Source organism: Elgaria multicarinata, chromosome 11, assembly GCF_023053635.1.
Source record: "Elgaria multicarinata webbii isolate HBS135686 ecotype San Diego chromosome 11, rElgMul1.1.pri, whole genome shotgun sequence".
Classification (NCBI taxonomy): domain Eukaryota; kingdom Metazoa; phylum Chordata; class Lepidosauria; order Squamata; family Anguidae; genus Elgaria; species Elgaria multicarinata.
This window is the reverse complement of record NC_086181.1, coordinates 16,082,764-16,104,143: the sequence shown is the minus strand read 5'-3', so window position 1 is coordinate 16,104,143 and position 21,380 is coordinate 16,082,764. Positions and strand designations below refer to the sequence as shown.

Sequence of the window (21,380 nt, the reverse complement as noted above, 5' to 3'; positions counted from 1 at the left end):
GGAGTTGCCGGCCGCGCACCAGCTGATCGCGGCCCCTCCTATCAGGCAGGGCCCGCGGAAAGGAGCGGGGAGGCAGCCCTGCCCATAGCGGCGGGGCGAGCGAGCCATGTCAGAGTTCCAGATTTCGGTGGAAGAGCTCAACGACCTGCTGGCCAACGGCAGCGGCTGTTACAGCCTCCCCAGCGCGCACAGCAACGAGGTGGCGCCCCGCATCCACGTGGGCAACGCGTGAGTTTCTTCGTTCACCCCCCCCCACCCCGCCGCCGCCGCCGCACCCGGCCCTGGGAAGGGGCAACACCAACCCCCTCCCTTGCTTTAGGCTGGCTGTAGGCCTGGGAGCTAGCAAGAGATGAGCTCAGGAGGAGTGGTTCTGTTTACTCGGACGCGGTGGGCTAAACAGGAGGAAGGGCGTTGCTAGAATTGGGGGCGAGATATGTTGCAGGGAAGATGAGCCCCCGTCGAGAGATGGGCCAGGGGTTGAGCTAGGAGCACCCCTCACCATCACCAAATGGAGACCAGGGATCATGTCCCTCCCCGACGTGTCTAATCGGATTTATAGCTCTTTCTAAGGCTGTGAGAGCATGCAGCACATCCCTTGCCTTTTGCCCACTGGGCTGGGTGGCTGGTCCCATTTTACAACTTGGGGAACTGAGGCCAAGTGTTAAGTTGGCTTGTCCAAATGTCCCAGATGTGGCACGGCTATAGATGACTGGAGTCAAGGATTGTATTGGGGGAATGAGAGGCTCAGAGTTGGCCTGGAAACTTGCCTGGCAGCCACAGCTTCTGACCTGGAAGCCCATTCCCCACAAGAAGGGATGTGAGAATATATGGATCTATCTGCAGGGAACCTGTAGCCCTCCTGATGTTGCCAAATTACAACTCTCAGTAGCCATAACCATTGTCTGTGATGGATGGAGCTGATGGGGGTTGGAGTCCACACGTGTCCTGTGACAGGGAGTAGGGATCCCCCAGCGGAGTGGACCAAAGCCTTCTCCAGCTGACCAATAAAAACGCACAGCACAGGTCTGCTTGTGTTTCATGATGGGAGGGAGAAATGTGCAGATCAGGATGAGTGTCAACTAAAATTTGGGGACAGTTTTGACTGGCCTTGGGCCCACTGGTTATTCTTTCACATCCTGATGCTAAACACGCTTTCTAGGAAGTTCAGTGCGGTCTGGTGTGCCATTGGGCTGTTTCTACAAGGGCTGCTTAAAAAACGTGAGTTTTGTGTTTGCAGGCGGTATGAGAAAGCTTTGTTGGCTGGAGTGTGAAGTTGGCTTGACTTCTGGCTTTCCATCTTTCATTAACATTTTACAAGTCTACGGAAGAACTATAAGAGTTCTGGGTGCCCATTTATGAGAATGCTTTTAAATAGGCCTGGAAGAAATAGGGTGGGAATAGGCCCTGGCCCTTCTCTCCACATTTTGAGAGAGGAAACTTTGAAATTGGCTAACGCAGTCTTCCCCAGCCTGGTGACTTCTAGACAGTTTGGACTTCAACTCTGATCAGCCGCAGCCAGCTTGGCCAATGATTGGAAATATTCCTGACTATTTGCCATACTGGCTGGGCTAACGGGAGTAGAAGTCCAAAACATCTGGAGGGGATGGCAGGCAGGAAGGCTTGGTTTGTAGAGGAGTCCGCATTGCTCCTCTTTTCAAGCCAAGCACTGTGAGCTGCCTCTGCCCTACATCAGTGGTGAGCAACTTGTGGCCCTCCAGATGTTTTGGCCTACAACTCTCATCATCCCTGACTGTGTTTTATACTAATTTCTATAAAGCTACCTTATATGGAATCATGCCATTAGATTCTCTGATGGTGTGCTACCTCTAGTATCAGAGGCAGTAAGCCTGTGTACACCAGTTGCTGGGCAGGAGGGTGCTGTTGCCCTCGTGCCCTGCTTGGGGGTATCCCGTGGAGAGCTGGTCGGCCATTGTGTGAGCAGAATGCTGGACTAGATGGACCCTTGGTCTTGTCCAGCATGGCTCTTCTTATGTGCTTATGTCTAGGCCAGTGGTATCTTCTCTGACTGGTAGTGGCTCTCCCAGGCTTCAGGCCTAGAAGGGTGTCTCACCTGGGTTTTTTGAACTGGACATGCTAGGGACTGAATCTTGGACCTTTACATGCAGAACATATGCTCTACCACTGAACTATGTGCCTCCCCCCTCCCCGCACACTTATAGCAATGAGACCGAAAGTATTTGGGTTGGATCCAGATTTTGTCATACTTGATAGTAAACCCATGGAAATCACGACTAGATTAAATCCCAGTTCAATTGGTCTGCGCTAGGTATGACTAAATCTGCACCCAACCTTTTATTTGTTTATGCCACAGCCTTGGGTATCTTTAGAAAGCACCCCAATGTCTTTTCCCCTCAGCCATTAAGGCTGGATCTACATGCCCAGCAGAGTGGGAATCATGGGGTGGTTGAACGAAATAAACCACTTCAGACTGGAGGAGAAGAATGTAATTTTTGAACACTTCCACGTGTATTAAAAATACAACAACCTCAGATTCCTGAAAGAAGAAATAGGTGGAGAGATATTTGGCTAAAATCTTCCCTCACTTCTATACTGTTTACTCTGTCCTCCCTCTCCCCGGCAGGGAGCTTTTTACATGTGTTTGTGGGCCATGCTACCACATGGAGCGACGGTTAATTGGATTGGGGCATACCACTACCTGGGGCTGTTGCCACCTCAGAATTTTCCCTCCTTATTTTTGTCAGGAATAGTCCAGGCCTGAGTTGAGGCCTTGTTTACTACAGACTGGGGCAATCCCATGAGCCTCTGAGGGGCTTTGTGAAAGGGCAGCAGTGTATAATCCAGCCTTCCCCAAATTGGTGCCGTCAGGATGTGTTGGACTACAACTCCCAGCCAGCAATTCCCCCCCCCCCCCCCGCCCTGAGCTGACTGATAACCCCCCTCATGTGTGGATGCTGCCATTTTTACTATGTAAGGATCCACAGTTGGAGAATTGGATCACTAGTATTATATAGGGCTATAAAACATGCAAATATATTTTGGATTTGGTTATTGAAACTGGTAGCAACAGGTTTAACCACAATCCCCAGTGGACTGATCTGACTTAGCCCTAGATCTGCTGTCCAGAAATATTAGAGGGTATAAGCAAAGACTCTTATTATGTACATATCTGCTTCACTTCATTTCAAACCATATAACGTCAGCAATGCTTATCTTTCACATTCAAGCTGGCTATCTAAAAATATAGTTTGGGTAGTCAAGATAAGCAGGAATGTGTGTCTATGTTTACAGTATGCCTTTCTGTATGTTTACTCAGATGTAAGCCCCACTGTGTTCAGTGGGTTTTACTCTCAGTTTTGTCTGTACAAGATTGTCACTTTAGCCTGTTTGAAATGGAAGGAAAGGTCGTCAGGTCGTCGTCATTTTTAATCAGCCCTGCTCTTTGCCTTTAATAGCAACAAATGTATTCCCCGCCGTGGAAGTAAGTGGTGTGAAAACCTAAACCTGATATATTTCTATGTCAGGCTGCTATTCAAGGCATGCAGCAAGGGTAAGTAAAGAAGAAAGGAAGGAAAAGAAAACACCAGCATTCTTTATTATATGGCTGAAATGTAAACATAGGTATTAAACTGCTTTTATATATATATATATAAACTATTTTTTCTGGATTGTAGAGGAAGCCAGTTAACCCATGGAACTCATTGCCATCTGATCTTATGGTGGCCAGTGCCATAAATGATTAAATCTAGAAAGCATAGCCTTGATTGGCCAAAAGAATGACCTGCCCCTATTTTGAGTTTGTATACCTCCTGCACCCCAGTCCTATGCCTAGTCAGTGATGCCTACATCCATTTAGATTGATGGGCTTTGGTCCTCCTAAACCTGTGAGCTCAAGCTTATGCAGTGTCTAAAAGAGAATAGGTATGGTGACTATTGGTGCTTCCAGACAGAGAGATCCTTGCACTAAGTATCAGAAAGCATTGTGTAGCTATCTTGTCTTTTCTTTAATGGATTTTCCGTGGTTAGAAAAAAGATAGAAGCTGTGGGAAAACATGGGATGGTTACAGCAGGGCAGGGTGATTGCATGATAAAAGCCTCACCTGGAAGCACCCTATGCCCTGTTTTGCAAATTCCCATTGGCACAGCTTGACATCTTCGAGGATTACACTCCAGTAGGGGTTGCTTATCCATTAAGATCCTGTCCTGATGTAATTTCAGTCATGGTTGTCAAAGTAGGGATCCTTGTCTGTTGCACTTCCTTCCTGTTTGTGATTTGAGGATCCTAATTCTTGTTGGTGATTCAGAGTACGTAGAACAACGGTTGATACTTCCTATACAAGGTCGGTGTTGTACATGTAGTTTTGGAAGCTCTGGGTAGATCATTGGTCTAACGCAGCAACGAAGCTCATATGTTCTTAAACTTTGGTACACTTGGGAGAGAATCTCAACTTAGTATGCACCGATTTATGTAGCACTCCTAATTTGCAAAGTATTTTACAATGTTTTGGCCTTCATCAGCATCATTGGCTCAATTGAGACATCATGCCAAACCACGATTTGTGCTAACCACGTTTTAGCTTTAGCATCCAAAGGTACAAGCAAACCATGGTTTAGACTGAGCTACTTGCCTGTTTTCATGTTTTGCTTTCTCTGGACTCTAGTTTCTAGATGCAGTGGCCTCTGTAGGCAGTGAGCAACAGCTATTTAGTTTGTCAAATCAGGCAACATGCTTCAAACCATAGTTTCTAACTCTGATTTGCTGGCTCACTACAGACCATGGTTTGTCAATTCAGACATCACATCAAGCTATGGTTCAGCTTTCTTTTGGGATGTTGTCTGAATTTATCTTGTGAGGTAGATCAGCTCTATTAGAGGCTGCTATGGTGATTTCCTTAAGATCACACACAGAGTTTTTGGTGGATGAAGGAGCTTGAACCCATGTGTTTAGCACCGTAATGAACTATGCTGGCTTTCAGTTAGGCAAGTAGATTAGATATTGGATAAAACATTTATGAATATCAATAGCACCCAAAACCTTTTGTCTCTGACTTCACTTCTATTTTTTAAAAAATCAGGAGGAAAGTTTTTTTTTAAAGTCATTGAAGATCATGTTTGAAGAAGACATTGATTGGTACAAATGCTGACAAGGACATTGATACAGGATTGCCAACTAAGCAGGGCATCAATGAATTCTATGCATTTTAATGCACTGAAAATGAAAGGTCAAACTTCTCTGAACTAGAAATAACAGGATGGAGAATTGCAGCATCTGCAAAAAGAAGACGACCAAGACGACAACCCAGGGAGGACAGGTTCAAGAGGTGTTAAAAACAAAATTTAAACCCAAAGGTTAGATCAAGGTATAATCTAGGAGATAATTTTGCTCCTACATTTACTTTCAAGAAACATCCTCTTTCCTTGTGTACATCATAACTCCAAATGTTTTTTTTCAGGCCCTTTTGTATGTGTGTGTGTGTGCAATAGATGAACTGCTATTGCTCGCAGATTCCTTTCTTTAGCAGGGATATTTCAGTTTCCCAGCGCACTGGCAAAATGTAATCCTGTCTTTCCCCCCACTCCCTGCTACTTGCATGCATTGTTATTGGGAGCACTGTCTGGAATTTGGATGCAAGTGTCTCATGGTTCTGAGATCTCATGCCACCCCCTTGCATGCCATTTTGTGAAAGATTAAAAAAGTTTGGGGATTCTTGTGTGGGGAAACCCTTGTCAGCAAGGCTCCTCCTGCATGCTATGCTCTGTTATTTTACAGATTTTTTAAAAAAAATCAATGATTCTTTAAAAACTGTGTCCATTCCCCAGATTCTTTTTCTTGTTGCAAGATGCTCTCTTCCATTATGTAAGGACATCATGTTCTTGATGCTGGATCTGCGCCATCACGTGTATCGTATTTAGGAATGTGTGTGTAGTTATCTGGAAGGGTCCTTACAGTGTTTTATGGTTTGACGATTACTTGCATGGTCTTTGGGTTGTGCCAGAATGATCCAAATGAGAGACACTGAATATGAACATGGAATACCTATCTCTGCCATTGATTTTCCTCAGGCAGGGAGAAACTTGTCTTCAGAAAAAAGAGGGTGAGTTGAAGCATACAAGATGTTTCTGGAAAGCCTACAAACCAGGCATGTAGGCAACAGACCTCCTCTGCTATCTGCCCCAACTCCCAAGCAACTGGTATTTGGGGATCTCATTCAGACATAATGGCTCGGTTCAGACAACACGTTTCTCTATGCAGTGGGAAAACTCCACTCAACGGTTGAGTTTGTTGGGGTACTCCCCACACAGCATGTTCTAATTCCACCGTCGTCTGACTGTGGGCTACTGTGAAGTTGAGTAAAAGGCAATGTGACGTGACGTTTGATTGAAAGTTCCTCCGCCCTCTGTCTTCCCGATGGTGTCCTATCAGCCATTGCTGCAAAAAAAAACCAACAACCAATCCCAGTGGCTCTTCTAGAATGGCACACGCTTCTTTCTCTGCTCTCGCCAGGGAACTCTGTAGCCAGTAGGAAAAGTCCACTCAACGCAACAGGAAACTCCACAGAGCCTTCCACACACCACACCACAATGGTTGTGCAGCAACTCTCCTCTGTACAGCGTGGATATTTAGCGTGGAGTTTTTTGTTTTTTTTAAAGAAAACCCTGCCGTGGGGTGGAGTTTTCCCTCCAGACAACACATTTCTCAATGGTGGTGTAAAAACTCCACTGTGTTCTAAAACCACCATTGAGAAATACGTTGTCTGAACTGAGCCAATGCTAAGCCATAGTTTACCGTTTCATGCCTGAGCCTGCTGTCCGCCTGCTCTCCCTCTGCTCCTCTGGTGTGACTCCATGGAAGAGGTGAGAAGCATTTTCTTCCTAACCTTGGTTTGAGTCAGAACATGTGGTTGGTCTCAAATGTAGTTTGTCTGAGCAAGCCAGCTTCAAAGTGTGGACTGTTTGGATAAACGATAGTTAAGATAAACTGTAGTTTGCCCTAGTTTGACAACAAATTGTGGTTACTTATAATGGAAAGCTTCCAATTCCTTCTTTGCAGACATGTCTGAGGAAGAGAGGGCTTATTGCATGAATCCGGGGCTTGTTCATATAACACAAATCCATTGTTTAGTGTTGCATCCAAATAAATCTAGGTCACACTGCCTCTAAATGTGGAGATTCCATTTATCAATGGCCATTACTAATGAGAATTTAACCTTTCCTGCATGAATTTGTCCAATCCCCTTCTAAAGCCCTCAAACCCAGTAATACTCTATGCTGTGTCTCTTCTAAAGCTGGGCCAAATAACGCTCTACTTTTGCTCCCCTCTAAAATATGGAGGGTATTTGGTGACTTTTGTCTTGCATGTAAATATGAAGTGGTGTTGCCTTTTCTTTCTTTAACACATATTCCCCCATAGATGGTGGAAGTGTAAGAACAAAATTTATTTTGGCAGATGGTGATTAAGTTTAGCTTTTTCTATTGAATCAGAGCTGCTGCTACATCTATTGAATTGTGTAAAAGTAGTTGCTCCTTTAAATAAGCAGGAGCTGATTTTAATATATACTTCACAATTGCAAGAATTTTGTTTGCCAAAAAAATGGAAGTGTGATACAAAAAATCTGTAGAAGAATAAAATTAAGAAAATTTGGGATCAATTTGAGGCCTTTAAATTCATGGCTCTGCAGAATACAGATTTTAAAAGCATAAAGGGGTAATAAGTGATTTAATACATTATAATGTAATAGGTTTAAATGATGGGGAAATTAGCTTTATGACAAGTGTATTTTATGGCTTTGATTAAGATTGTTGGTAGATATAAGCTTATTGATTATATTATTAAAGAGCAAGTTATTTGTATATTTTAATGCAGGGGTAGGCACTGTGGTGCCCTCCAGATGTCTTGGTCTACAGCTCTCAGAATTGGCCATGCTGGCTGAGGCTGATGGGACTTGTAGTCCAAAATATCTGGAAGGCACCAAGTTGCCTACTCCTTGTTTTAATGTTTGTATTTATGCCTTCTAATATGGCTGTTTATACTTTTTATGTAATGTATTTATACTTAAGTATTAAGCGTATGTATACATTACTATTAACTTTTTAATAAAATGAACAAAAAAGTCTCTTGGCTGCTCTTAGCAGTTGGCTGCGTTCCTAGGACCAAATGCCCCAGGACCAATACTACATCTTAACATATTGCTAGTAGTATTCGCTTGGTGGTCGGGGGTGGGGGGCAAGGTAACTGCCCCCATTAACCACAGCACTCGTAGCCTTTTCCCTCCCCCTGAATGCCCCTGGGGATGAAGCTACATAGCATATATACTTTACAGGTATGTGGCTGAGCAGCTGAAGGCAGCAATGTTTTTTCGAGAGCCTATATGGTGTAGTGGCTAGAGTGTTGGACTGGGAGTCGGGAGATCCGGGATCTAGTCCCCACTCGGCCATGGAAACCCACTCGGTGACTTTGGGCCAGTCACAGACTCTCAGCCCAACCTACCTCACAGGGTTGTTGTTGTGAGGATAAAAATGGAGAGGAGGAGGAGGATTATGTATGCAGCCTTGGGTTCCTTAAGGGGGAAGAAAGGCAGGGTATAAATAAGCTAAATAAATAAATAAATGAGAGAGAGAGAATGAATGGCCACCTCTTATTTAAAGGTAAGATGAAAATTCTTAGAATTTGCCCCACCCCACCCATAAGATTAATCCAATCTCTAGGGGGTGCCATTATCACCCCACCCTCTGAAATCAGAGGGCAAACTCAGGGCCAAATGTTTCAGCCCACAACCCATCTCTTCAGGCATCTTAGGATCACCTCTGATTGTTGCAGGTGGGAATAATGATGGTAATAATAAGCCAGAGGAAATTTCCTGCTGGATGATGATAATAGGCCAGAAGAAATTTCCTGCCTGACAGCACAGAAGCTATTGGCCTGTGTGTGTGTGTGTGTTTGTGTTTCCAGAACTATCACCATGACAACATGTTTCCATATTGGGCTCCCAAGGGGCTGGTTCCTTTCCTGCAGGCTGTGGGAAGTTTTTGCTTGAATCTAGAAGACAGAAGAAAGATTGTTAAGTAGAAAAATTAGCAGGCCACAGTGCAAATGATCCAGGCTTCATTATGGCGCTGTCCTCTATGGTGGTCTCTTGAGGGCCAAAGAAGACCTGGAGGTCAAATGCCTCTCTGCCTTTAAACTTGCAGGTTTTACAAAATGCAAATAGCTTCTTCTGGTAATTAAGACATGGTAATGGAATTTAACTCTTTCCTCTCCTGTTGGAGTCCTAAGGAAATGCCTTCAAAATATTTGCTTTGAGGGGAGTTCATTCCCCATGGAATATCTTCCAGGCTGAATCAGTTCCAATCCTCTAGCACAGCCTTCCCTAACCTGGTGTCCTCCAGATGTGTTGGACTGCAACACCCACCGTCCATGGCTGGAATGGGGATCACGGGAGTTGTAGTCCTCCCATGTTAGAACTCAAAGGCCGTTTATTTGCAGTTTCCTTGTGGTCTCCCATCCAGACCAAGGTCTGTTTAGCTTCAGTAAGGTTGCTGTGTCGTGTGCCTTCAGACCATGCTCACAAGTGAGAGACTGGTTCAAATCCTCACTTGTCTGAGAATATCACTGTCGGTCAAATCGCTACCTCTTGAGCAGTCCTTCCTTGCAGAGATTATGAGGATAAAATTGGTGTATGTGGAGAGTGAACCGTATATACTGGCCTGAGCTGCTTTGAGGAAGGGCAAGATAAAAACGTAAGAAATTGTGCCAGAACCCAAGGTCCTTTGAGGGATTTTGGCATCACTCTTTCAGCTTGCTGTGTGTGGGGGAAAGAGAACGGATGGAGAAGGACCTGAGCTCTTTATATGCCAGTTTGCTTTAGAGCACGGATGGGGAGCCTGTGGCCTTCCAGTTGTTGTTGGACTCCCAACTCCAATCAGCCCCTGCCAGACCGGCTAATGGTCAGCGATGATGGGAAGTGTAGTTCAACAACAGCTGGAGGGCACCTGTGCTTTAAAATGTTCTGTTTGAGTCTTCAGTTTCATCTTTTCTCTTTCCCTTGCTTCTGTCCTTCTGGTTGATTAAAATACCTTAAACTGTTGTATCCATCCATTCATCAATTTATTTTATTGGTATCTGTTGTTATAGCATTTCATTGAATATATATTTATTGCCTTTCTGTTTGTTTTGGGCATGTTTCTGTGTTGTTTTTATCTTGTCCCCTGCCTTGAGAGGGTAGCCTAAAAATTATTTTAAATGAATAAAAATAATGTCCATTCCTCTGAAGGAATAAACTTGTTAATTTCGACTCTGAGGCAAATCTTCTGCCTCCAGCTAGTCATATCAAAGAGGTTGCTGCTGAGTTTTCTCTGAACTGGTGACAGCCAGTCTCTCAGCTAGTGTAATATTCCTCAAAGGGTAACATTGATCTGAGGGTTGGAGTAACGTTACAAGGCTTGCTGGGGCGAGTTCCATATTTAGACCAGGCGAGAGTCCATGACTTTCCTTGGGGATGACGGCAGGAAAGGTCTGTCTCTCCTTCCCCTTCTCCCGGAGCTGTTTGTTTTCATGGTGTCTCCGCTTAAGGGTGTGTGTTACTGTTACAACAGCCTTTCCCAAACTGGTGTTCCCCAGATATTTTGGACTTCAGCTTCCGTCAGCATGGCTAACAGTCAGGAACTCTGGGAGCTGTAGCCTAAAACACTGGGTCGGGGAAGGCTGTTTTTATAGGTTTATAGTTCAAGGCTTTTTAGCTAGGGCAGTGGCGCAGTTCAAATGTCCCGCCAAACCATGCATGGTCTAGGAAGCTTAGCTGTGGTTTCATGACAATTGTCTGAATTGACTAACTACAGTTGACTGCTGTTGCTGTGTCTCCAGAGGCCCCTGTGCCTGTTGGAAAAAGACGTGGTGAGCAGATGGGAAATACAGCTTGCAATCTGGTTATTTAAAGGACAGTCTGCCCCCTCCTTCAGAGGTTGTGGCAGGTGGTGACTGGAGAAAGGGCCTTCTTCAGTGTGGCACCCTATCTATGGAATGTTCTCCCCAGAGTGGCTTGCCAGGCAGTGAATCTCTTACCTTTTTCAGCACTGGGCGAAGAGTACTTTTCAGCACTTATCCAAGTCTTATATACTGTGCAATCCTAGGTGTTTGTACTTGGAAGGAAGACCCACTGTGTTCAATGTATATACTCCCAGATAAGCATGCAGAGGATTGCACTGTTAATTGCAGTTTTAGACAATGAGATAGAAGAAAGGGGCGGATATATTGGTGACCGTATCACAATCAATAATCACATATAATATAAAGGTAAATGAAATATTTAAAATACCTTTAATGTACTAAATGAAATTGCTAATAGATTAGAGATTTTATTTAGTACATTAAAGGTATTTTAAGTATTTCATTTACCTTTATATTATATGTGATTATTGATTGTGATACGGTCACCAATATACCCACCCCTTTCTTCTATCTCATTGTTTCAACCACAGTGGGTCTGGATAAGTTTTTCTTCCTTAATTGCAGTTTTAGGCCATGATTCTATGCATACTTTTACCTGGTAGTAAGTTTCATTGCATTCAGTGGTGACTGTTGAGTAGAAATGCAGAAATAAATGTGCAGTTATCCTGCAGCTTTTGTTCTGGTGCTCTGCTGTTTTAATGCTATTTTTGTACTGTTTTTATTTTTGTCTTAAAACATTGTTTAGGAGCGCCCAGGAGGTTGTCAAACTGAAAAGCAGGGTATTAAATTCTTTAAACAAGCAGCTATAAGGCTGCAATCCAAACTTTGCGAGGGAATAAGTCCTGTTGAAGTTAGAGCTCTGTAAACTATGGTTTGCTTATACTTATGGAAACTCAATCCGTGGTTTGGGTTCTAAGTTTTGGTTCAGGAGAACCATGTTTTGATACAATGTCTGAAAACTGAGTTTGAGCCAATGAAAAAAGAGCTTTTCTTTAGCCCCCAACTAATTTTTCCCCATTACTTTGGATGCCTGTTCGTATGATAGGGTATGTCTTTTAGGATGCTTTTAACAGTGTATACTATGTTTTTAATCAATATTTTATGTATTTTATGCTTGCTGTTGTTCCCCGTCTCAATCCAATCGGAGAGGCGAGTAAGAAGTATGTTGTTGTTGTTGTTGTTGTTGTTGTTGTTGTTATTATTATTATTATTATTATTATTATTATGTTCTATCTTAGTCCTTGTGATTAGTGCTATAGGTAGGACATGATTCTAGCCATAGGCATGCAGAAGGAATCCCTCCAAAGCGATCACTCTCACATATAGGTGTTCTTTTGACTGCTCCCCTGTTTCTGCACACAGACTGCATTTGCTGGGGAATATGTGTGCAGGGTCAGGGATAGAGATTACCGTAAGAATCACTTCCTGCCATGTATGCTTACCTGGACTTTGAGACCATAATCAGAAGCTCTTTTCCAGGTGTCCCTTGCCTAGTGAGATCCAGATGATGGAGAAAGGAGGAGCAAGAAGGTCTTCTTAGTGGTAACGTCCCAGTTATGGAATGTCCCCTGCGTTCAACTAGTGCCTTCTATGTATTTTTTTGGGTACCAAGCATTTGTAATTCTCCTGGTCTTTTAAAAATGACTTTGTAGCAGCTTTTAAAGGCTTTCTGAAGTCCTGGTATTTTGACGTTTTTAAAGATCTTCCTGTGCAAGTTTTTAGTATTGATTGGGGTTTTTGTTGTTGCTTTTATCTCTGCTGCGTTGTGTGTTACACAGTAATTGTATTTTTTTAATATTTTGTATTGTTTTTTCCAATTGATATATGCGGCTCAGAGAACCCTAATTATGGGGCAGCATAGAAGTACCAGAAATAAGCAATAAAATAAAATTAGATTATATTTTTGCACGCCTGCAAGTCTGTTCTCCTTTTGCACCTTGTTCTATTTTTTTTTCTGTTCCCCCACTCCCCAGATATACAAGTTGTTCCTGACCAAAAAGGCTTTCTCATCACTTTGACAGCAAATAGCTCTTGTCAATACAGCAATTTCAAGTGCAGGAAGACTTGACATTTGATGTGCTATGTGATCGTTATAGCTTTGTGGGTGGTGGTGGCTGGTTTTTAACTGGTGGCTGGGGCTGTGTTCCAAGATTTGCTCTCTGCCTTTGCTCTCTGTCTTAGCACTGACACGTTGTCCCCTGGCATTGCTTTGGAAAGCTCCTGGCAAGGGATTCGATAAGTTCACAGCAAGGGGATACGATCCCAGAGCAGAGGTGGGCATATTTTAGACTTGTGAGATGTATTATTTACTAGAATTCTTCTGAGATCTACCAGCCGGAGGCACATATAAAATGGGAGGACGGGAGCAACGTAGAATGAAAGAACAGGATGTCTCTGAATATATGCTCAGCCCAGGAATTTGCTTTCAGCACCAGAACTGAGCTCACTGTCCTGTCAGCCCAGGACCAATACTACATCTTAACCTATTGCTAGTAGTATTTGCTTGGCGGTCCGGGGGACAAGGTAACTGCCCCCATTAATCACAGCACTCGCAGCGTTTTCCCTCCCTCTGAATACCCCTGGGGGTAACGCTACATAGCATATGTTCTTTACATATATGTGGCTGAGCAGCTGAAGGCAGCAGTGTTTTTTCGAGAGCCCATGTGGTGTCGTGGCCCAAGACATTTTGCTGCCTGAAGCAAAGGACAAGATGCTGCCCTCTTCCCTTTCCATATCCAGAAAACAAGTGGGCTGACAGCTGAAATGCACTGCAGCACTGGCAATGGGAGCGTGTCCTCCACTACAGCTCAGGCGGCAGGCTAATTTAGGGGGCTGAGGACAAGTTGTGTGGCCTACACAGCTGTCTTCCAACACAGAGGAATAGCCATGGAGTCCAGGAGGCCTCCGCCACTGTCCCCCTGAGGCAATTGCCTCGCTCTGTCTAATGCAGCCTTCCTCAACCTGGAGCGCTCCAGATGTTTTGGACTGCACCTCCCAGAATGCCCCAGCCAGCAGAGCTGGCTGGGGCATTCTGGGAGTTGTAGTCCAACACATCTGGAGCGCCCCAGGTTGAGGAAGGCTGGTCTAATGGTAAGGATGGCTCCCCCTTTCTCACTGGGAAGTTTGCTTCCCAAATACAATTTGGTAGGGTGGGACTGCTGGCAGGCCTCCAGGAGGAGAGATGGAGCTCAGAAATGCAGTGTGGCTAGCAGTGCCTCATTCTGCAACATCCTGTGATGTCCAACCTTGGTGACAGTATAAAATGCTAATGGGGATTGCTTTTTAAATCTGGTTACCGAGCCTGAAGGTGGGCTAAAAATAAAACACATGCATAATTATAGAGCAAAAAAACAACTCAAAGTGCAAGGGAGGCATTTGCCCTTTAGTAGATGAACTGAAGTTGAAATTGCTCCAAGCACAAACTTTTTGCATTGCACGACGGATGCTCATTTGGGATGATCGTCCTTGCTTTTCAGTGTGCGTTCCCCGGAAGGCTGAGGCTTCTCAGTCAGAAGATCAGCACTGGAGAGTGCTAGCTGCAAGTTTTGGAGGGACCCTTGCTCTTGGTGGGCCCAGAATAATAATAAAAAATTAGGGTGGAGCAGGGAATGGAATGGTGTGTTTTGAGCAGGAGAACTCCGCACTGTGACTTTATGTTTCCAGATTTCAAAGCCCCTAGATGCAAAGGTTGAATTGACATTTCCCTGGATTTCTCTGAAAATTGGGCAGTTCATTGCTTCTTTACTTATTTGTTTCTCTTTGTAGGTTCATAGCCAAAAATGTCATGCGGTTGCAACGCCTGGGGATCACCCATGTTCTGAATGCAGCGGAGGGCAAGTCATTCATGCATGTGAACACCAACGCGGAGTTCTACGAAGGGACCAACATCACTTACCATGGCATCAAGGCCAATGATACCCAGGAGTTCAACCTCAGCCGCTACTTTGAGGAAGCTGCTGACTTCATTGAGAAGGCATTAGCCCACAAAGATGGTAAGGTGCTGGCCCAACTCAAAGGATCTTCCATAGGTCATGCCCATTCCAGACCTCGCAATTCTGCTGGTTTGTTAGATCTGCCTTCCCTTGCCTTCTGCTGCAAACTCATCTGGTTGCTGTTTGTGTCACATTATGACCTGGGCTGCACAGGTGGGTGGATATAAATGGTGGGCCCATTCAGAAGACACCTTAAGTGGTCTAGTTTCAACTTGGTAATTCAAAGAATCTACTTTGACTGGGTCCTGAATAGTTCAGGCCTCCAGAATAACAGACTAATGGTCTGGCTCAGAATAAGGCAGCTTTCTATGGCCCTGTTCAGAAGACACTTTAAACCATGGCTTTAACCATGGTGGTTAAGCCAGAAAGCCAGGCAGTGTTTAGAAGACACCTTAAACCACAGCTTTCACCATGGTGAATAAGGCTTTTTGCTTTATTTACCATGGTTAAAGCCATGGTTTAAGGTGTCTTCTGAACGGGCCCATAGAAAACTGCCTTATTCTGAGCCAGACTATTGGTCGGTGTTATTCTGGATCTATTCAGGACCCAGCCAAAGTAGATTCTTTGGATTACCAAGTTGAAACTAGACCACTTGTGAAAGGAAACAGCAGTTAATTGATAGAAAATGGATTTGGAATAGAAATACGAAGAAAGCTCACACTTCTCTTCAGCCCACGGAGCTGGCAAATCTCAAATAGCTGGCATTTGCTGGGGCTCCAATTCAACAGCAAATAGACCTCGTTTCTTGAACCCCAAGTTCTCCAGGTTGGTGTACATGTTCCCCCTAGGGCGAAGCCAAATTGATTAGGCCTCAATTCATTTTTTTTATACCCTTTCCTGATACTTTGTACATGCTTGAAACATTACAGGCAGGTAATGAGTTACCTGTCAATTGACTAACCAATTCCAACAAGGAGGGGGGGTGGAATCCTCATTTTCTCCATGCGATAGAAAAGTGAAGCGAACAGAGGAAATTAGGTAGGTACTTAATACGAGGATTCCACCCACATCATTATCAGACAACTAGCAATCTTTAGCATGTGGATTGGTGTCTGAACAGTCTCCCTATGTAAGAAGCTGACAGAGTTGCCCAATATATCTAGGGCCTACTCGAAGAAACAAGAAAACTGCCTTTTAAACAGGCTTTTATACATTTAGGTTGTGGGCTCGCCCACACTAGAGGCCTTCAAGAGGCAGCTGGACAACCATCTGTCAGGGATGCTTTAGGGTGGATTCCTGCATTGAGCAGGGGGTTGGACTCGATGGCCTTGTAGGCCCCTTCCAACTGCTATTCTATGATTCTATGATTCTAATAAACAGTTTATAGGACAATGTGCAAGTTTAACACCACAGCTGACTCCTCATTTCTTCTGGTGTCAAATCTAGCCCAATTTTGTGGACACTGACTGGCAGCAGATCTCCAGGGTTTCAGGCAGGTGTTTTTCCTACTCTATGTGGAGATGCCAGGGATCGAACCTGGAAGCTTCTTCATGCAAAACATGTGCTCTACCACTGAGCCACGGTCCCTCTGCTAGGCGGGTGATTTTTTAGTCCCTTCCCATCTTGCATTCTGTGATCCTTCTCCGCTCACCTCTGTGCTTTTCCAGTGCAAAGCGTGGAGTTTAAGGGACACAAGAACCATGGGTTGGAATCGAAGGTAGTGTGGGAGGCTTAACGGAAGAAACATGTAAATTATACCCATTTAGTCTTGCAGAGAAGTACAGCTTTTGTCTGCTTGCTGCATATGCCTTTCAGTTGGCTGGTGATTTCTGTGCTTTTATTTTGGGGGTGTGGGGGAGGGAGGGAGGAGGGGTGCAAGCCTGTGAAAGTTAAGTGTTGAATTTCAGCCCTAAGTCATTATGGCTTTACAGCCTGCCAACGCTTTCCTTTTAGAATTGGGTGGGGCTAGATGCAATTCAGCTGCAGCGCTTGACCGTTCGTTGCCTTGCAGCTGGTCCTGCACATGCTTACAGAGAAGAAAGTTCCACGTTGACAATCGGAGTTACTCCCGAATAAAGTGGGTACAGCAAGGATCTGGAGCTTGTGGTCCGCCAGCTGTTGTGGGGCTATGATGCCCATCATTCCTGATCATTGCCCGTGCTGGCTGAGGCTGATGGGAATCAGAGTCCAACGAAATCTGGAGGGTCTTAGGTTCCCCACACCTGGTGTAGAGGTACATGATACATCCACCTGGCTAAAGCCAAGCAGGGCTGTTCAGTGCCTGAGTGGTAAGCTAGCCCAGTACATGATGAATTTTCCTTCCGGCCATAAAGGATCCCGTTTGGTATAGTGCAAGGATGGACAGAAGAGAAATCTCCAGAAGTTTTGGACTCCCAACTCCCAGTGCCCCAGATTTCTGGTATTAATAGTTTCCAACTGTTAGATATGATGTTATTGCACCTACGATTTAAAATTAATATTGAAGTTACCTGTGGTTGTAATAGTATACTCCAGCCTTCCCCATCCTGGTGCCCTCCAAATGCTTTGGATTTCAATTCCCAGAAGCAACTACCAGTTTGGCCAATTCGTCAGGAATGATGGAAGTTGAAGTCCAAAACATCTGGTGATTCCCCCACTCCTAGTGTAGTGGTTAGAGCAGCCCCCTCTCCTTGGTACTTTCTGGATGTTTTGGACCCCAGTGACCACCAGGTCAGGGAAGGCTGGGTTGAAGTGTTGGACTAGGGTTGGGAAAAGTCAAGCTTCAACTTCCACTCAGCCATTGGTGGCCTTGGGCTGATCACTACTTCTCAGCCTAATCTGCTTACCTCAGAGGGCTCTTGTGAGGACAAGGTGCTGGAGAGAGAGCCATGTACACTGCTCTGAGCTCTTTGTTGGAAAGCTGGGATATGAAATGTGGTGATGGTGATAAAGGAAGTGGGCATGGCTGGGAAATGGAGTGCTGCCTAAATCAGCCTTCTCCCAAACTTTCCAGATCTGCCGGACTGAAAGAGTGTCATCAGATGGGGGGAAATTGCAGTTCCCTACTGTTGCTTCTCCACTCCCACAATACTTCTTCTTTCTACCCGGAGAAGAAAGAAGTAAACAAAGACCAAGCGGCCCATTCAGGGGCCATTTTTATTGTGCTGCTTTTCCTGCACACAGCAGGAAATGGCGGCACCTACCATTTTTAAAACAGGTCAGATTGAAAGGGGTCCATTTTGTCACGGGAAGAAGGCAAGAAGGAGCGGGAGGTGGATGTCATGGTCGTCTAAAGGATGTGCGAATATCCGTAAGTGGGCAGTAGCAAGCGTGCGCTAAAACGCTTGTCTGATGACACTCCAGCTCTCATCATTCCAAGCCAGCATGGCTACCTCAGGTTTTTTTTTAAAGGGCCTTGCTTTCAGGGGGTCTGATGCAAAGACGGGAGTTTGGTTGCTGGAAGCATTTGCGTTAAGTGGAGTTTCTCTCTCAGCTCCTTTGGGAGTTTGCGACCTTAACTTTTGAGTTAAGGCAGGCCTTGAGAACTGGCGATGGAATGGGACTTCCGAGACATTGGCATTCTCTTGACACGAGTTGTTGCTTATGCTGAGTATCCTGTTTGTTTCTTCCCCTTTGCCAACCAGGCCGGGTGTTTGTCCACTGCCGCGAAGGCTACAGCCGCTCGCCGACACTGGTCATTGCTTACCTCATGCTCCGGCAGAACATGGATGTCAAGACTGCCGTGAGCACCGTCCGGCAGAAGCGGGAGATCGGCCCCAACGACGGCTTCTTGAAGCAGCTCTGCCAGCTCAACGAGAGATTGGTGAAGGAGGGCAAGCTGAAGAAACCGTAGTGGTGGCTGTGCACGGCCTCTCTGCGCGGCCTTTAGTAGCTTTCAGTTGCCAACTCCCAACTGCCAGGCCATGCAAGGGAGGCAGGAGAATGGTCTGATTTCTTCCACAATGAGAGGGTGGGCCTACCTCTCTCTCTCTCTCTCTTTTTAAATAGGCACCAGAGTTGCGGCAATATTGAAACACACTCAGTGGTAGACTCCCACCCCACCCACCCTCCGCCAGGCATCAGCTTCTCTGTTGTGTCTTTACTTTGGAGTTTGCCCAGTGTAACGTGTGTGTGACTGTGTGGGATTTCCCCCTGTTGTTTGGAGACATTGCGCACCACACTTGTGAATCCCGTTTTAGTTTATGTTTCATAGTGCCCGATACTATTTCAGCTGGACCTGACTGCCTTCGGTCTCCCCGTTTGCTGGGTCTTGGGCACCCTGCGGATCACCCTTTTCTTTTTCTCCCATTGAGGTTTGAATTGAGGGCTTTCTTGTTTACATGTGAAGGGCCATCTGCCTGCCTGGCTACTAATCCGTGGCGTTCCGGTCCATACGATCTACGAGCAGTGTCCACGTGGGCTCTTAGCTGGGCTACTTCTAGTTCTCAAGACGCTCTGGGGAAATGGCACTCTAAGGCACCAGCCCTCAGGCGAGCAAGCTGATGGGGGTCTTGGCGTCTGCACTTTGGGCCGACCAGCTGTGGATTAAACTCCCCAACTGCGTAGTCTCGGGAGGGTTTCAGAGCAGCCGGTCCCACCTTGTTGAGCCAGGCTCATCTGTTGCACTGCTTCTCCACTCGGTTTCGGTCCATTCCACTATTTATGGAATTGTAGAATTTCAGAGCTGGAAGGTGCCTCAAAGGATGTCTAGTCTAACCCTCTCTGCTCAGCGCAGGCATCGGGCAGCTGCAGAATGCCTGACCGGTAGCTGCCCAGCCTCTGCTTAAACACTTCCAGTGAAGGAGAGCCCACCACCTCCCCAGACAGTCTCTGTGCTGCCATCAAACAGCTCTTTACCATTAGGAAGCCTGTCCTAATGATTAGCTGAAATCTGCTCCCTTGCAGTTTCCGCTGATTCGTTCTAGGCTTGTCCTGTGGAGCGACAGAGACCAGGTCTGCTCCGTCTTCTGTGTGACAGCCCTTCAGATGCTTGAAGGCTGTTACCATGTCTTCCCTGTAATCTTCTCTTAGTGGTGGTACGATGGACTCCCTGGTTGTGTTTCTCTTGTGGGAATGAGGTTGCCACAGAAAGTTTGTCATGCATGAGCAGTAAGTTGGCTGGTGTGGCAGCCAGGCTGTGAGACTGGGGAGGACGATCAGGGGAGGACACCTGCAGAGTGGCAAAGCTGGGCCTCTCCACTTGGCACTCTTTTAAGACCCCCCCCCATCCCTCCCCTCTCATGCGCACGCTTGAGGTCTGGCCTGTAGGAGCATCACGAGATGGGGAAGTTGTATTACTCTTAAACACACGGAAACACTCTCTCTCCATGTAACCTTTTTGTATAGTTCTGTGTTCCATATGAATCTATGGATATAAAATATATAAGTAAAACTAATATATCTATATATGCACACGAGCAATGAAAAAGCCATTTGAGAACATGCTGTTAATGCAAGTAACCTTTTGTATATGTTGTTGATATAGCTGTGTTCACAGTTTTGGTGTCAAAAGCACATTAATTGTTTTCTTTTTACGGTTAATATGGCAAAGGTCCAGTGTCTTGTGCTCACGGATGGCACACGAACCCCGTGTGGCCATTGCTGCCTTGCGGGCCATTGGACAAAGTTATTAAGATGTTGCCTCTGGCTACACATAGCTGGCATGCTTTGGACAATGCTTGGTTATATTCAAGATGATGGCTGCCTGTTGAAAGTCGCCAAGGGAAGTTAATCTGCTCCTTTTTGGCTGATCTTTGCCAATAATAGTTTTGGTAGTCTCCAACTCACATAAAACGCCATCTTAGCCATAAGTGAAATTCTAAAATCCACATTCATGTAATGCCTTTATTAGGCCAACCAAAAGATCGCCCAAAATGTGCAAGTTTTTGAGATCTCCATATCTCTGCAAGATGTTATGAAAATCAGGCTGGGGGCGGGGTGGGTGGGAGGCAATCAAATGTGGGGTTCAGAAATTTGCCTTTATTCCTCCCAGCAACCATAGCTGCAGCTTCAGCACCTGCAGGTGAAACCTGGAACCTTATTTGAATATCTGCAGATGCTTACTTCTCCGTTTCACCTCGAGATCGTGATCATACTTTCCCCCTTTTCTCCCTCTCTGCTCTGCCCCGACTCCGTTTTGTACAATCTGATCAGGTGATGAGATCTGGAGATCTCAAAAGTTTGCAAATACTTGGTGATATTTTGGTTAGCCTAACAAAGGTATTATATGGATTTGGGAATAATAATTCCAAAATCCTGGATTTTGGAAGCAAAGCAAATTAGGCAAAATAAACTGATAGGTACACATGTCCTTTTAGCATAATAGGAGAGGATGTGAGGATAATTGATCTCGAATTCATATGTGGTGGGAGTGTGGAAAGGTAAAGAAGTTCTGGGACAGGGTCTCTCTTTAGAGAAATAGAAAAAAAATACTCACCAAAAAGTACATAAAACGCCAGAGTTGGCTTTATTAAATATTTTTGTCAAAGAAAATAAAAAGATAAGAGAAAAAATGCTAATAGGATATATGCTGACAGCTGCAAGAC

The 21,380-nt window shown here is 45.2% G+C and overlaps 1 protein-coding gene across 1 annotated transcript; it reads left to right on the top strand.

The window, feature by feature from the left end:
• Positions 1–25: 25 nt before the first annotated feature.
• Positions 26–18,876, top strand: DUSP3 (dual specificity phosphatase 3). Its single transcript, XM_063138526.1, has 3 exons — positions 26–228; positions 14,690–14,916; positions 18,480–18,876. The coding sequence occupies exons 1-3, from the start codon at positions 107–109 to the stop codon at positions 18,686–18,688; spliced, it is 558 nt and encodes a 185-aa protein (XP_062994596.1). The 5' UTR covers positions 26–106; the 3' UTR covers positions 18,689–18,876.
• Positions 18,877–21,380: the final 2,504 nt, after the last annotated feature.

Bases quoted from the DNA above. Each gene is read 5' to 3' on its own strand.
- DUSP3 (XM_063138526.1), top strand. From the start codon at position 107: ATGTCAGAGTTCCAGATTTCGGTGGAAGAGCTCAACGACCTGCTGGCC. The intron at 229-14,689 runs GTGAGTTTCTTC...TTCTCTTTGTAG, and splicing joins CGCATCCACGTGGGCAACGC to GTTCATAGCCAAAAATGTCA. The intron at 14,917-18,479 runs GTAAGGTGCTGG...TTTGCCAACCAG, and splicing joins GGCATTAGCCCACAAAGATG to GCCGGGTGTTTGTCCACTGC.